The 16330-nt window shown below is 35.8% G+C and overlaps 1 protein-coding gene across 1 annotated transcript in view; it reads right to left on the bottom strand.

Annotated features, from left to right (window-relative positions):
• LOC137033191 (adhesion G protein-coupled receptor E3-like) overlaps positions 1-13606 on the bottom strand; it is a 43666-nt gene extending 30060 nt beyond the window's left edge. The window contains exons 1-5 of the mRNA XM_067405394.1: positions 13390-13606; positions 13279-13310; positions 13134-13211; positions 9362-9539; positions 9106-9226 (exon numbers count right to left, since the gene is read on the bottom strand). Coding sequence (XP_067261495.1) covers positions 9106-9226; positions 9362-9539; positions 13134-13211; positions 13279-13310; positions 13390-13567 — 587 coding nt within the window. The 5' untranslated portion in view covers positions 13568-13606. The remainder of the gene's footprint in view (positions 1-9105; positions 9227-9361; positions 9540-13133; positions 13212-13278; positions 13311-13389) is intronic.
• Positions 13607-16330: the final 2724 nt, after the last annotated feature.

The raw sequence follows: 16330 nt of genomic DNA, 5'->3' as shown, positions 1-16330 counted from the left end.
TGTGAATCTCAACGATGGTGACAAGCAACATATTCTGATAAACAGATCAACTCTGAACATTAGAAAACAAGCTACTAAAAAGTCACATAAACAGAAAAAAATAAAATAGTGACAATAAAGGAAATTACTAAGACAATTTAGCTCATAATTTGCAGCAATGCATGATGGGAGCCATGGATGAATTTTGATTGGTGGCTCCCAGAATGCTTTGCAACATGCTTTTTGATGGTCACCAGTGCTGAGATTCACAGACTGATTCTTGATGTCTGTGTCTCTAAACAAATGACCTTTTTTTTTTTTTGATCAGAACACCTATTGTGAAATCCTTCAGATTATATTGATAAAGCTGATCTTCTGCTGTAGAATCACAGTGCTGCTGTAATCAATAATGTAAATCTAACTCATAGATTGGGCTCTAGATGAGTTCAGTGATTCAGGTCAAATAATGATTATGTGAAAACATAACCAACACCACCTGATCATCTTTTCTCTTTGCTTGTCTGGCTGTTATAACTCAGCCCAACAGCCCAAACATAACCTGATATTAAAAAGTCAAGGGTCAAGAGCTCAACTAAAGCAAACCCTCATCTCCACTATGGTGGCTTAAAAATTGTGATTTTCTCCTTTGGTGATTCTGCTTGTTATCATCAGGTGTCTTCAATAATGGTCAATCATCACTCAATTTATCACTTCATTATCTCATTAACTTTAACATTGCTTCAGTGCACTGTTAGACCTTGCCGGGCTTTTTTACAGTATAATACTGGCAACACTGAGTTCAGTAATTCAGATCAAATAATGATTTTGAGAAAACATAACCAACAACACCTGATCATCTTTTAACTTTGCTTGTCTGGTTGGTTTTAATGCAGTTAAAACTGCCCAAACAAAATCTAATACTAAAACGGCAAGGGTCAAGAGCTCAACTAAAACAAACCCTGACCTCGATGATGGTAACTTAAAAATTGTGATTTTCTCCTTTGGTGATTCTGCTTTTTATCATCAGGTGTCTTCAATAATGCTCAATCATCACTCAATTTATCACTTAATTATCTCATTAATGCTTCAGTGGATGAGATAAAAATATGGCAGGACTTTTACTTTCTGACCCCTGGAATGTCCACCTCTGCCATGCACTAAATTAAAATTCGTGTTACCTCATTTCATTTGCAGAAACCAACTGCCTCAAATTATCCAACTGCCGTTTAAATTTACAAACTAATTTTTATTATATGCTAATAATATGAGCATATTATTACTATGAACTTATTTCTTTAGAGTTCAATAAAAACATTTTAAATAAAAAGATTTTCACTGCACCAGCAACTACACAGTCACCATCTGTTAAATAAAACAACATGCATCATATCACTAGTCTGGGAGCTGATTGAGACACACGGTAAACCTGTCTGGAGTTTTCGCATCGCTCTGCAAAGTACGTCATCCGGATCGTTGATCTGATTGGTTGAAGGACTATCCAATTGCGTGACTAATGCTCGTTGATCACGCCTCTTGTGCAGTAGGAAATACATAGCAATACATCTAGAAATACATCTTCTCCTGAACTTAAGCACAGGCTCTACTCTTCAGCACAGTGTTGCCATTATATAACAGTTTTAACTTACAGTTTGTAACTGTTAAAATACATTTTCTGGGTGTGTCTTTTTATCTTACACCTTTAACCCTTTAACCTTTAACCCCACAGGAACATCCTCTAGTGTCCACAATACAGAGAAAAAGTAACATTTATGCTGTGTTGCAGTGAGATAATTAAGTTAATAATTTAAGTGATGATTGAGCATTAATGATGAACACCTGCTGGTAACAAGCAGAACCACTGAAAAGAGGAACAAGAATGGAATAAATACGAGCACCTGATCAACTTATGTTGGCTTTTTCCTGCCATAACAAATGTGTTTTATAAACACTCAGTTACAGCAACAAGAGAAAACTAATGTTAAAGAGTCAAGAGCCCAATGCATACCCAGAATGCATTGTTTTCTACAGTATATACTGTTTTAATGGAAAATGGTTTGTTACCCAGCCAGCAGAGCCATGTGGGGCCCAAATGGGTTTGACCTGGGCTATCTAACTGGGACCCAGACAGTTTTGCACCCAGTTTCCATGTAGGCCCCACATGGATTTGCCCAGATTAAATGAACACTGCTTAGTGTGCACACTACAGGCTGTTTAATGTAACACTTAATCAGTGTTGGAGGTAATGAGATAATTAAGTGATTGAATAATGATTTTGTATTAGTGAAGAACACCTGCTGTTAACAAGCATAATCACTGAAGGAAAGAGAAACACAAGAACTACTTCCAGCCACAGCCTTGGATGAAATCAACTGAAGATAAAATACATTACATCTCTCAAGATCTGATTAAACAACTCCACAAACAACATTAGCTTCACTTATTACTAACCAGACTGACTTTATTTCTGTCAGACATCTACAGAAGTTCGTATTAAGAATTAAGAAGAGGCTTAGATGTTGATTACTTATTTGAAAGTAATAGTTTGATTTGATGTTACCATTGTGGCGATCAGTGTGTGCTTTAGTCAGGCTCTTGACTTTTTAACATTAGTTTTTCTCTTGACAGCTGTGTCTGTTTGTTATGGCGAGAACAGCAAGAGAAAATATAATCAGATGCTGTAAGCTGATTGATGATAAGAATATAATCATCATATATTGGCTTAACTCATTGATATTATGTGGGAGGTTTATACGGGTAGTATGTTATTAATTCTGTTTTATTGTTATGATTCTACAGCAAGAGAATAATAGAATTTAATCAGAACATCAAACGATTTATAACACACCATTTACATATTTTGGGCTCCTGTGAGTTTTACTCGCACACAGACATCAAGAATCAGCATATGAATCTCAACAATGGTGACATGCTTCAATGGTGCAATGCATTCTGAGTGCATCATACGAAACTTATCCATGGCTCCCAGAATGCATTGCACCATTGAAGCATGTCACCATTGTTGAGAAACCTCCCACATAATATCAATGAGTTAAGCCAATATATGATGATTATATTCTTATCATATAATCATTCATTCGAACGTCTGTAGATGTCTGACAGAAATAAAGTCAGCCTGGTTAGTAATAAGTGAAGCTAATGTTGTTTGTGGAGTTGTTTAATCAGATCTTGAGAGATGTAATGTATTTTATCTTCAGTTGATTTCATCCAAGGCTGTGGCTGGAAGTAGTTCTTGTGTTTCTCTTTCCTTCAGTGATTATGCTTGTTAACAGCAGGTGTTCCTCACTAATACAAAATCATTATTCAATCACTTAATTATCTCATTACCTCCAACACTGATTAAGTGTTACATTAAACAGCCTGTAGTGTGCACACTAAGCAGTGTTCATTTCATCTGGGCAAATCCATGTGGGGCCTACATGGAAACTGGGTCCAAAACTGTCTGGGTCCCAGTTAGATATAGCCCAGGTCAAACCCATTTGGGCCCCACATGGCTCTGCTGGCTGGGTACTGTCAGAATTTGGCTGTTTTTCTACAGCAAGGTCTAACAGTGTGGGTGGAATAAAAAATATGGCAGGACTTTTACTTTCTGACCCCTGGACTTTACACCTCTGGTACATCAGTTAACCAGTACAAATTCATAAATGCCAATATAAAATATTGTGCTGCTACATACACTGTTAGACCATGCTGTAGAAAAGCTGCCAAATTCTGACAGTAACAAACCATCTTCCATTAAAACAGTAATACTCTGTAGAAAACAATGCATTCTAGGTAATATTTGTCATTTTCGAGAAAATAGCCTACAGGAATATACTGTGAGTTAACATCGCTCAAAGTCGACACTCAGAGGCTGTGTTCTAAATCACACCCTATACCCTCATTCACTATTCCCTACATTAGTTCACTAATATAGTCCACTTGACAGAGTGAATGAAAAGAAGAGAGTGAATTCAGACACTGATGAACACCTGATAAGCAGAATCACTGAATGACACAAAAACAAGACCAGAATAAAGAGAAGAGACGAGCAGAAACACAAGAACTGACTTCAGCCACACTGAGTGTGAATCCAGTTCACAAACCAGTGTACAGTCTTTCATACACGTACAGAAGTTCTTGTTGGGAATTAACAGATATGGATGTTGATGTTTTATTGAAAATAAAAATGTATTGAAGTTTGCAGTCACCATTGTGGTGACCAGTGTCTGCTTTAGTTGGGCTCTTGACTCTTTTTAACTTTCTCTGGCTGCTGTAACTGAGTGTTTATAAAACATGTTTGATATGGCAGAAAAAAGCCAACATGAAGCAGGTTTTTTGGATGTTATGATGATCCTGTAATCATCTTGGACTTGTTTAATTCACTGATTTCTTTCTGTGTTTAGTCTTTGATTTAATGAGTATTTTATCTTTATTGATTGTGCTATATCTGTGATACAACAGCATAAGAACCTGCAATGCTTCAGTAAACAGTTGTCCATCACTTTAGAAGAATATGTAAGTCTTATAATGCATAGAATATTTTAAGCTCCTGCATAACTTGCACAGCAGAGACATCAACAATCAGAATATGAATCTCAACAATGGTGACATCCAAAAGTTTAATGTTGCAATGCATGCTGGATGCCAGCATAGTACAAAACTCCCAGCATGCACTGCAGCATGAATAAATTATGCAGCTTTATTGCGACCATTGTTGAGATTGATGTGCTGATTTTTGATTTCTGTGTTTCTTAATAATGTTGCAGCTGTTTTTTGTGCATGTAGGAACTGTGGACGAACCAGAAAAATAAATCATTCAGATGATTCTTTCAAAACATAATTCTAATTCAGAATTGAAATTCCAGCTCCAGCCATCTACAGGAAAATCTTTGCTTAATTACTTTTATAACCCCCATGCTTCCTGGCAGAAGTGACAAACTCAGCCATTTGTGACACCAAATGGTCACTTAGAACAGTGGTTCTCAAACCTTTCCTGGGGACCCCCCACCACTGCACATTTTGCATGTCTCCCTCATCTAACACACCCAATTCAACTCTTGCAGTCTCTACTAATTAGCTGATGACTTGAATCAGGTGTGTTAGATGAGGGTGACATGCAAAATGTGCAGTGGTGGGGGGTCCCCAGGACAGGTTTGAGAACCACTGACTTAGAAGATAAAGAGTCTTTGATCACCAGATCAAAGAAACAGAGAGACAATGCAGACCTTTTGTTTCCTAACTTCACAGAAAAAAACAACAGAGAATGTTATACAACTAAAACTGCATCAAAATTGTTCCAAACTATTTTAAATGGACTTATCAAACATATTTTAACTGCATACATTTTAAATCATGTCCACAAATACTACTTGTAACCAGTTATGCTTTAGAACACCCAAAATGCATGTAAATGTGATAACTCTTGAATGACTGACTGGAATTATGCCTTATTTGGAATGGATTCTTTTCCTCTTTCCTAAATCCTGACTTGAACGAAATCTGTTTAAAATGTATCATATTCCATTTAATAGAAATTATAGTTAAAATGGCACTCTCCGCTAAAGCAGAGATGGGAAGTAACACGTATTTATGATTGGGGCAGAGAAAAGCCCTTTTGAAACAGGACGATATCTGATTGGCCAAAACTCCTTTCAGAGGTATGACAAACACAAGTTTAAATAGTCATATCACAACACAGTGATATAGTCAAGACAAGAAAGACAAAGACAAGAGAACTTGAAGAAAGAACCGGTCAGCCGTGACCAGGGTAAGCAGAACAGACAAGTACCAAGAACCATGGAGTAACAAGAAGAACAGACAAGCAGCTCATTCAAGCCATCCAACTTTCACTTACTTTGCTTTTCTTTTAATTAATTTCTTTTCCACTGAAAGTCTTGTGTTCTAAGTTTTTCCGCAAAGTTCAACCAACGACTTTTGCCATTTGTTAGAATAAATAAACTCTCTTGTAGGTTTTTTTAAAAGAAAGTGTCTTGTATTATGAGCATCTAACATTTTATGTCTTAAACTGTCGATCTTAACCTCTTAACTGTCACGATCCCGTTGGCGGGACGCCTCCCAGCCAGCACACCCATGTAGGGCCCACATGGTTTAGCCCAGATGAAATGAACATTGTTCAGAGTGCACACTACAGGCTGTTAAATGTAACACTGAATCAGTGTTGAATTGAATGAGATAATTAAGTAATTAATTAAGTTATGATTGAGAATTATTGAAGATAGCTGCTGTTAACAAGCAGAATGAACGAAGGAAAAAGAAACACAAAAACACAAAAACAAAAATATTAGAGCTACAACTGACTTCAGCCGCAGCCTTAGATAAAAGAAGACATTAAATCTCTCAAGATCTCAGCAGAGGATTAAACAACTCCATATACAGAAGCTCTTATTGAGAATTAAGAGAGAGAGGTTTTTTTGTTGTTGTTGATGTTTTATTGAAATTTGTTTGAGTGTTTTTATGTTACCATCATAGTGATCAGTGTTTTCTTTAGTTGTGTAGTTTGACTTGTCTTTGTAATGTTAGAGTTTCAAGAGAAAACACAATGTGATGATGTGGCTGTTACATGATATGAATATAATCATTGTGTAGTGGCTTAATTCACTGAGCTTATGACTGAACTTAATATGAGCAATATCTTATGAACTTTGTTTTATTGTTATTAACTTTTAGTCAGAAAAGTTGAATGAGTTTTAAAACACGTTATACAGTAAACACTTTAAAACTCCAGCAAAACTTCCTCACACACAGACATCAAGAATCAGTGTATGAATCTCAACAACGGTGACATGCTTCATGCCACAATGTTGCTTTTTTTTTCATTATGCACCCAGAATGCATTGTGGCATGAAGCATGTCACCATTGTTGAGATTCATACGCTGATTGTAGATGTCTGTGTGTGAGGAAGTTCTGCTGGAGTTTTATAGTGTTTAGTGTACAATGTGTTTTAAAACTCATTCAGCTTTTTCTGATTAAAACAGTTTTATCATTGTATTTCTAGAAGAGATCTGAGAGCAAAGACTGACCTCGATCATGGTGACATCAAACAAAACTATTATTTTCAACAAATCATAACCTCTGGTAATTCTCAATAACAACTTTTGTAGACGTGTGACAGAAATTAAGTCAATCTGGTTAGTAATAAGTGAAGCTGGTGATGCTGTTTGTGGAGTTGTTTGATCAGATCTTGAGATATTTAATGTCTTTTATCTTCAGTTGATTTCATCTAAGGCTGTGGCTGAAGTCGTAGTTCTTGCTGTTCCTCTGTCCTTTGGTGATTCTGCTCGTTATCACCTAATTATCTCATTAACTCCAACACCGATTCAGTGTTACATTTAACAGCCTGTAGTGTGCACACTGAGTAGTGTTCATTTCATCTAGACTAAACCATGTGCTAAACATGGGTGTGCTGGTTGGGAGGCGTCCGGCCAGCGGGACCGTGACAGTTAAGGGGTTAAAGTTACCGTGCTCTAATCAGTGTTTTCACGATTGTTAGACATTTATATCCGTAACAAGAGCTTATTACAGCTTGAGCAAATGAACGCTGGACAACTCAGTTGCTCGGTTGTAAACTAAACAACTCTTTATAAATCCTTATAAATTAACTATTTCATTTGAGCTAATTTTACTTTCTAGGGTGCGTTTCCTACACGGATGCATTTAAAAATAGTCTAATTTTAGCTGATAATTGTTGGAACTCTTGCTAAAGCAAACGCTGATCTCCTCAATGGTAACATCAAACCAAACATTTTCACCAAAATATGAACATCTAAACGTTTGTTAATTCTCAATAAGATCTTCTGTAGAAATAAAGATAAACTGGTCAGTAATAAGTGTAATAATGTGTAATTGCGGGAAGACAGTTGTGTTTCTGCTCATAATTATTCTGTTCTTGTTCCTCTTTTCAGTGGGGTTGCTTGTGAACAGCAGGTGTTTATCATTAATGCTCAATTATCACTTAAATATTAACTTAATTATCTCACTGCAACACAGCATCAATGTTACTTTTTCTCTGTAGTGTGGACACTAGAGGATGTTCCTGTGGGGTTGAAAGGGTTAAAGGTGTAAGATAAAAAGACACACCCACAAAAATGTTTTTTAACAGTTACAAACTTTAAGTTAAAAAACAGTTATATAGTGACTACACTATTGCCAGTTATATAATTTACTGTAAAATTGAGTTTTGTGGGTCACCATTGTGCTGAAGAGTAGAGCCTGTGCTTGAGTTCAGGAGAAGATTGGTAATATGCTGCATGTTGTTTTATTTAACATATGGTGATTGTGTAGTTTGCTGGTGCAGTGAAAATTTTTTTATTTGAAATGTTTTTTATTGAACTCTAAAGAAGTAAGTTCATAGTAATAATATGCTCATTTTATTAGCATATATTAAAAATTTGTTTTTTAAATTGAAATGGCATTCTGACAGTTTGAGGCAGTTAGTTTCTGCAAATGAAATGAGATAACACAAGTTTTAATTTAGTGCATGGTATCTTTACAGTAACACTGTAGATTACAGTAAATAACTGTACAATCAATATTAAATTACTGGCAAGTGTTGCCAGTATTTTACTGTAAAAAAGCATGGCAAGGTCTAACAGTGTATGCTTATGTTACATTATCAGCATATACTATGATTGCAGTGTAAAAACAAGACATCTACAGTAGCCTACACCATAGCTCTTTTTGCCTCATATTCACTGTGAAAATACTCTGTTAATATGAGGGACAAGAAACTGTAAACTGCTATTATGTGTGATGTGAAAAAGGGGCAATACACTGTACAATGTAGTTATTGTGTTCATATTGTATTGCAAAACACGTTTGCTGCTATTGAGGTGGGACATGGGTAAGTTTAAGGACAGGTGTGATGGTATGGGTAGGTTTAAGGGTGGGTTAAGGAATAAGGGAAGGTCAACAGTTTAATTATAGATATAATTACAGAGATTAATTACAGCTGTAAATACATGCAGGTATTTTTTATCTATAAATACAATGTAAAAACATGTATGTACACAGTAAGCACATTGTATCAAATGATTAATTTAAATGTTAGTACACAGTAGTACAGACTGTGGTGTATGTCGGTTTTTTTATTAAATATGTTTTACATACTTGTTCCTTTGTTACTCTTCGCAATTCCAACAAGATCAATGTCCATTGAAGCATTTTTTGTGTCCAGCTGAGGTATTTGATCTGAAGTAAACTTTGGTCCAATCATGAAGACTTGTACCTCTAAAAGAACATATGTGAATAAATCTGAACTCTCTCGTGTCTCCTGAACTCCTTTATTAATTCACAAACCATCTGCACATTCAGTAACTACATCATTGAAAAATTGTATGTATTTGCAGTTATGTCTTCACTTACCTACAGTGTCAAGAGTAAAACTGACATTGTCACATGTTTCTGTTGGCTTAACCAGTGAAGATATGAGCTTCTCACTGGCTTTTATTACACTGTTTCCTAATGTCACTAGTTCCTTTGAGTCAGCTGACTCCGAAATCTTTGAAGTGTTAAGAGCCACATCCAAAACTGTAGTCACAACCTATTTAGTTATGATACACAAACACTTATGAATGAATCTTAATACTTCCACAAATGCAGTATTGCTATACTGCACTGTTAGACCTTGCTGTAGAAAAACAGACAAATTCTGACAGTAACAAACCATTTTCCATTAAAACAGTAATATACTGTAGAAAACAATGCATTCTGGGTAATATTTGTCATCTTTGAGAAAATAGCTTACAGGAATATACTGTGAGTTAACATCGCTCAAAGTCGAGGCTGTGTTCTAAATCACACCCTATACCCTCATTCACTATTCCCTACATTAGTTCACTAATATAGTCCACTTGACAGAGTGAATGAAAAGAAGTGAGTGAATTCAGACACTGATGAACACCTGATAAGCAGAATCACTGAAGGACAGAGAAACAAGACCAGAAAAAAGAGACGAGCACAAACACAAGAACTACAACTGACTTCAGCCATGTTGATGTTTTATTGAAAATAAAAATTTATTGAAGTTTGAAGTTTATTGAAATAATGTTGCAGCTGTTTTTTTTTTTTTTTTTTTTGTGCATGGTGTTAAAAAATACAAAATTTTTAGCTGATTTTTGTTGGTTTCATAGTGGTGGTAATGTAACAATAGATAAAACATGGTATGAATTCAGTGAATCAAGAGACTATGTGATGGTATTCACCAACACATAACCATCAGCACATAAAGCAAACACTGATCTCCTCAATGGTAACAGCAAACCAAACATTTTCAACAAAACATCAACATCTAAACTTTTGTTAATTCTCAATAAGATCTTCTGTAGAAATAAAGTTAAACTGGTCAGTAATGAGTGTAATAATGTGTAATGGCTGGAAGATAGTTGTAGTTTCTACTCATATTTTTTTCCGTTCTTGTTCTTCTTTTCAGTGATTGTTTATCATTAATGCTCAATCATCACTTACATATTAACTTAATTATCTCACTGCAATTATCCAACAGCATCAATGTTACTTTTACTCTGTAGTGTGGACACTAGAGGATGTTCCTGTGGGGTTGAAAGAGCTAAAGGTGTAAGATAAAAAGACACACCCACAAAATGTATTTTAACAGTTACAAACTGTAAGTTAAAAAACAGTTTTATACTGGCAACACTGTTGCCAATAGTTTACTGTAAAATTGAGTTTCGTGGGTCACCATCGTGCTGAAGAGTAGAGCCTGTGCTTACGGAACGAACGCAGCACCAGTTTCGTTTTTTTTTTCTTCCGTAAGTAGAATAGGGAAGGCGTAGAACATTCAGCGTAAGCCTTTTGAAGAATGCGGAAACGGAAAGTACGTTCAAGGCGATATTTTGTGTTTATAAAGCATAAACGGTTGTATTTTTTTTTTTTTTTTTCAAAAATGACAGATCGTTTCGCTAGATAAGACCCTTATTCCTCATCTGGTATCGTTTAAAGCCCTTTGAAGCTGCACTAAAAACTGCAATTTGGACCTCCAATCTGTTGGTAGCCGCTGAAATCATTACCCAGCAGGCACCGGACGTCAATATAACGTCAGATTGACGTTGGACCACTACGTCGGATAGACGTTGCATTTTGGTTGAAAATGAAAATCTGGTTGACGTCAATCTCCAACGTTGGTAAGACGTTGATTCGATGTTGGATTTTGGTTGGTTAAAACCACAACCTAAAATAACAAAAGATCAATGTCTAATGATGTTATAGTTTGACGTTGAGTAGACGTTACCACTTTGACGTATAGAAGACGTTGCCCACTGAGCAAATTACGTCCAGAAGACGTCTTTTTGAGGTCTTGTCTCAGGTTAAAAAAGACGTCCACTGAGGGACCAGAATGAAAGTTTTTTTGACGTCTTTTTTTGACGTCTTTTTTTGACGTCTTCTGGACATCCGATATAGACGAACACGCAGAATCACCAAAGGAGAAAAATCACAATTTTAAGCCACCATCGTGGAGATGAGTATTTGTTTTAGTTGGGCTCTTGACCCTTGCCTTATTAATATTAGAGTTTGTTTGAGCAGTTAACTGAGTCATAACAGCCAGACAAGTAAAGAGAAATGATCAGGTGTTGATTATGGTCTCACATAATCATTATTTGACCTGAATCACTGAACTCATCTAGAGCCCAATCTCTGAGTTAGATTTACATTATTGATTACAGCAGAACTGTGATTCTACAGCACAAGATCAGCTTTATCAATATAATATAAAGGATTTCACATGATAAAAAGTTTTTTCACTTAGGCACACACAGACATCAAGAATCAGCCTGTGAATCTCAATGACGGTGACAAGCAACATATTCTGATCAACAGATCAACTCTGAACATTAGAAAACAAGCTACTAAAAAGTCACATAAACAGAACAAAATAAAATATGAGAATAAAGGAAATTACTAAGACAGTTAAGCTCATAATTTATTCATGCAGCAATGCATGATGGGAGCCATGGATGAATTTTGATTGGTGGCTCCCAGAATGCACTGCAACATGCTTTTTGATGGTCACCACTGTTGAGATTCACAGGCTGATTCTTGATGTCTGTGTGTGCCTAAGCGAAAAAACTTTTTATCATGTGAAATCCTTTATATTATATTGTAAAAGCTGATCTTGTGCTGTAGAATCACAGTTCTGCTGTAATCAATAATGTAAATCTAACTCAGAAATTGGGCTCTTCACGAGTTCAGGTCAAATAATGGTTAGGTGAAAACATAATCAACACCTGATCATTTCTCTGTACTTGTCTGGCTGTTATGACTCAGTCAACAGCTCAAACAAACTCTAATATTAATAAGGCAAGGGTCAAGAGCCCAACTAAAGCAAACACTCATCTCCACGATGGTGGCTTAAAAATTGTGATTTTTCTCCTTTGGTGATTCTGCATGTTCGTCTCTATCGGATGTCCAGAAGACGTCAAAAAAAGACGTCATAAAAACTTTCATTCTGGCTCCTCAGTGGACGTCTTTTCAACCTGAGACAAGACCTCAAAAAGACGTCTTCTGGACGTAATTTGCTCAGTGGGTGGGTTTTGGTTGCCATACCTGACGACTAAATGTCGGTATTTGACGTCATTTTGACGTTGGTTTAAGACGTTGATTCGATGTTGGATTTTGGTTAGTTAAAACCACAACCTAAAACCAACAAAATATCTGTCAAATGACATCGGTATTGGACGTCAAACTAATGTTGTTATTAGACGTTGGTTTGACATTGAATTTTGGTTACCAGACGTCGCGACCTAAATTTAACCAAATACTAACGTCTTATGACGTTCTGTGCCTGCTGGGTATATTGAGAAAAATCCTGGAATGTTTTCCTCAAAAACCTTAATTTCTTTTCGACTGACGAAAGAAAAACATGAACATAGGTGGCATGGGGGTGAGTAAATTATCAGGAAAAGTTTATTTAAAAGTAGACTAATCCTTTAACTCACAGTATATTCCTTTAGGCTATTTTCTCGAAAATGACAAATATTACCCAGAATGCATTGTTTTCTACAGAAAATGGTTTGTAACTGTCAGAATTTGGCCGGTTTTCTACAGCAAGGTCTAACAGTGTGTGTAAATGTTCTGTTATATAAATGACAGATATTTTATTATTTCTCTCTTAAAAACTTACAGTCAAAGGAAGCACTTGATCTTTAATGCTCTCTATATTGTCGAGAAGATTTTGAAGACATCCTCCAGAGGTCTGACTCTAAAACCACAATTGAGCTTTATAAATAAAAATGAACGACTCTGTGCAAATTTTAAATTCATCTTACCCTGCATTGATCCAGCAGTATGTTACTCAGACCTGTAATGAGGGAATTCATCATTGCAACATGAAAAAAGTCAAATTAAATGCTTCCACATTTCAGTCTAAACATGCTCACCTGTGGTAGTTGGCGTGGAGATGTTGTACTCACAGAAGCAGGAGGAGGCGTTAAAATTGTAACATGTACAGGTGTCCTTATTACCAATACAGTTACAGTTATTATTTACACACTGGTATTGGTTTTGGTACTGATATCTCTGGGAGGAGAAATGATGCATTCTTGTGTTGCAGTACATGCGGTATTGAGCACCAGTGCAGATGTATGTGTCGTTATAAAGCACACAGTCATAGACTGTACTAACAGCTGCAGGGATAGTGATGTTATTGCCATAATTCTCACAGAAGCAGGAGGACAAATTGCTACCAGAGCATGTACAGGTGTCTCTAACACCAATGCAGTTACAATTACCATTAAAACAGTGGTAATGGTACATGCTGTAATGGAAATCATGTTCACTCGTGTTGCAGTACATGCGGTACTGAGCACCAGTGCAGATGTACAAATCATTATAAAACCCACAGTCATAGACTGGCCTAACTGCTGTAGGGATAGTGTTGTTATTGCTAAAAGTCTCACAGAAGCAGGATGAAGTATTATAGTAACATGTACAGGTGTCATTATTACCAACACAGATACAGTCATTACTCAAGCACTGGTATTGGTTTTGGTTCTGGTATCTCTGGTAGTAGAAACGATGCATTCTTGTGTTGCAGTACATGCGGTATTGAGTGCCGGTGCAGATGTATGTGTCGTTATCAAGCTTACAGTCCAAAATTGAACTGACTGCTGCTCTTGATTCAGCAGCAGTGGTGGATATTAAACCTGATGATGATAAAGATGTGATTAAAGTCAGAATACACAGATGCCAGGTGAATTTATATCCAGCATATTTAGCACAATTAATTAAATTTGAAACACAAGTTTACACTGTTGCCATGCATTTATCAATACTGAGACATTTTCTTTTCTTTTGACATTTAGAAAAACTGCAGGCTCTGTGGACTACACTGTTCATTTTTATGATACATTGTATTCATCCTTTAAAATGTATAAAATATTTTCTAAATTTGTAGTGTTTTTGCATTTTACAAAAGTTTATTTATTCTTTGGCAATTTATGATAGTCACAATCTGATTCTAAAGGCAAATTCATTCATGAAAATTTCACAAATTCCATTGTATTTTCTCCCACCAGCCCACAACACTGTGAGACTTGTATGCATTTGGAAGTGAGATTAACTAGTCTGTTAAGGCAAACTCACACCACAGAACTATGAGACTACATGAATCGCCATGAATTCGCACTACACAACACTGTGTCCAACACAACATGTGTTAACTATCATCCAATCACATTGCTGCTACGTCACTCCGCAAGCCGTTAAGCAAGTTTGTGCCTCTTTCTTCATCGGTGGATTACTTGTGTTCATTTTGACACGTTCATTGAGTTAATGATTTTAACACATTAATTGTGTCAGGAAGGTGATCTGCTGTTAACAAGCAGAATCAAAGGAGAAATTCACAGTTTTAAGTCACCATCATGGAGATGAGTGTTTGCTTTAGTTGAGCTCTTGACCCTTGACTTTTTAATATTAGATTGTGTTTGGGCTGTTGTAATTCTTATAACAGACAGACAAGCAAAGATGATTAGGTGGTGTTGGTTATGTTTTTACATTATTTGTCTTGAACTCATTTAGAGTCAAATCTCTGAGTTAGATTTAAATTATTGATTATAGCAGAAGATCAGCTTTTTCTATATAATTCAAAGGTATTTCTTAAAAAAGTTGTTCTAATAAATAAATAAAATATATAAATAAAAAAAAAAAAAAAATATATATATATTTCTTTTAGGCACACACAAACATTAAGAATCAGCCTGTGAATCTCAACGACGGTGACAAGCAACATATTCTGATCAACAGATCAACTCTGAACATTAGAAAACAAGCTACTAAAAAGTCACATAAAACAGAAAAAAATAAAATAGTGAGAATAAAGGAAATTACTAAGACAATTCAGCTCATAATTTGATGCAGCAATGCATGATGGGAGCCATGGATGAATTTTGATTGTGGTTGTGTTATTTTTATTTATTTATTTTGTTTCTGTTTTTCTGTGACTTTTTAGTAGCTTGTTTTCTAATGTTCAGAGTTGATCTGTTTATCAGAATCAGTTGCTTGTCACCGTTGTTGAGATTCACAGGCTGATTCTTGATGTCTGTGTGTGCCTAAAAGAATTTTTTTTTTTCTTATTTAGAACAACTTTTGTGAAATCCTTCAGATTATATTGATAAAGCTGATCTTCTGCTGTAGAATCGCAGTGCTGCTATAATCAATAATGTAAATCTAACTCAGAGATTGGGCTCTAAATAATGATTACGTGAAAACATAACCAACAACACCTGATCATCTTTTTTCTTTGCTTGTCTGGCTGTTATGATTCAGTTACAACAGCCAAAACAAAAACTAATATTAAAAAGTCAAGGGTCAAGAGCTCAACTAAAGCAAACACTCATCTCCACGATGGTGGCTTAAAAATTGTGATTTTCTCCTTTGGTGATTCTGCTTGTTATCATCAGGTGTCTTCAATAATGGTCAATCATCACTCAATTAATCACTTAATTATCTCATTAACTTTAACACTGCTTCAGTGGGTGGAATAAAAAATATGGCAGGACTTTTACTTTCTGACCCCGGGAATTTACACCTCTGCCGATAAGGTGTTCAAACTACAAGATCTTTCGCCAAGCAGAAACCCTACCAACAATAAAAATTGTTTTCTTACACAAAATCACGCAAGACATTAGAGAGCCACTCAAATGTCGCCACGCAAAAGTCATCTGTGCAGAAAAAAAGATGGGACAAAAAAGGAAAATTGGGCAGAAATACACGTGGGCTGGATGTCCATGTCTGTTCAGCAAAAACTGACGGTAAATAAAATATATAATAATTTTAAGTATAGAGCAAAGACCACTTATTTACATTTTAAAAATATATTTC

Source organism: Chanodichthys erythropterus, chromosome 12 (assembly GCF_024489055.1).
Source record: "Chanodichthys erythropterus isolate Z2021 chromosome 12, ASM2448905v1, whole genome shotgun sequence".
NCBI classification, from domain to species: domain Eukaryota; kingdom Metazoa; phylum Chordata; class Actinopteri; order Cypriniformes; family Xenocyprididae; genus Chanodichthys; species Chanodichthys erythropterus.
Note: the sequence above shows the minus strand (reverse complement) of the source record. Positions and strands in the feature narration are given on the sequence as shown.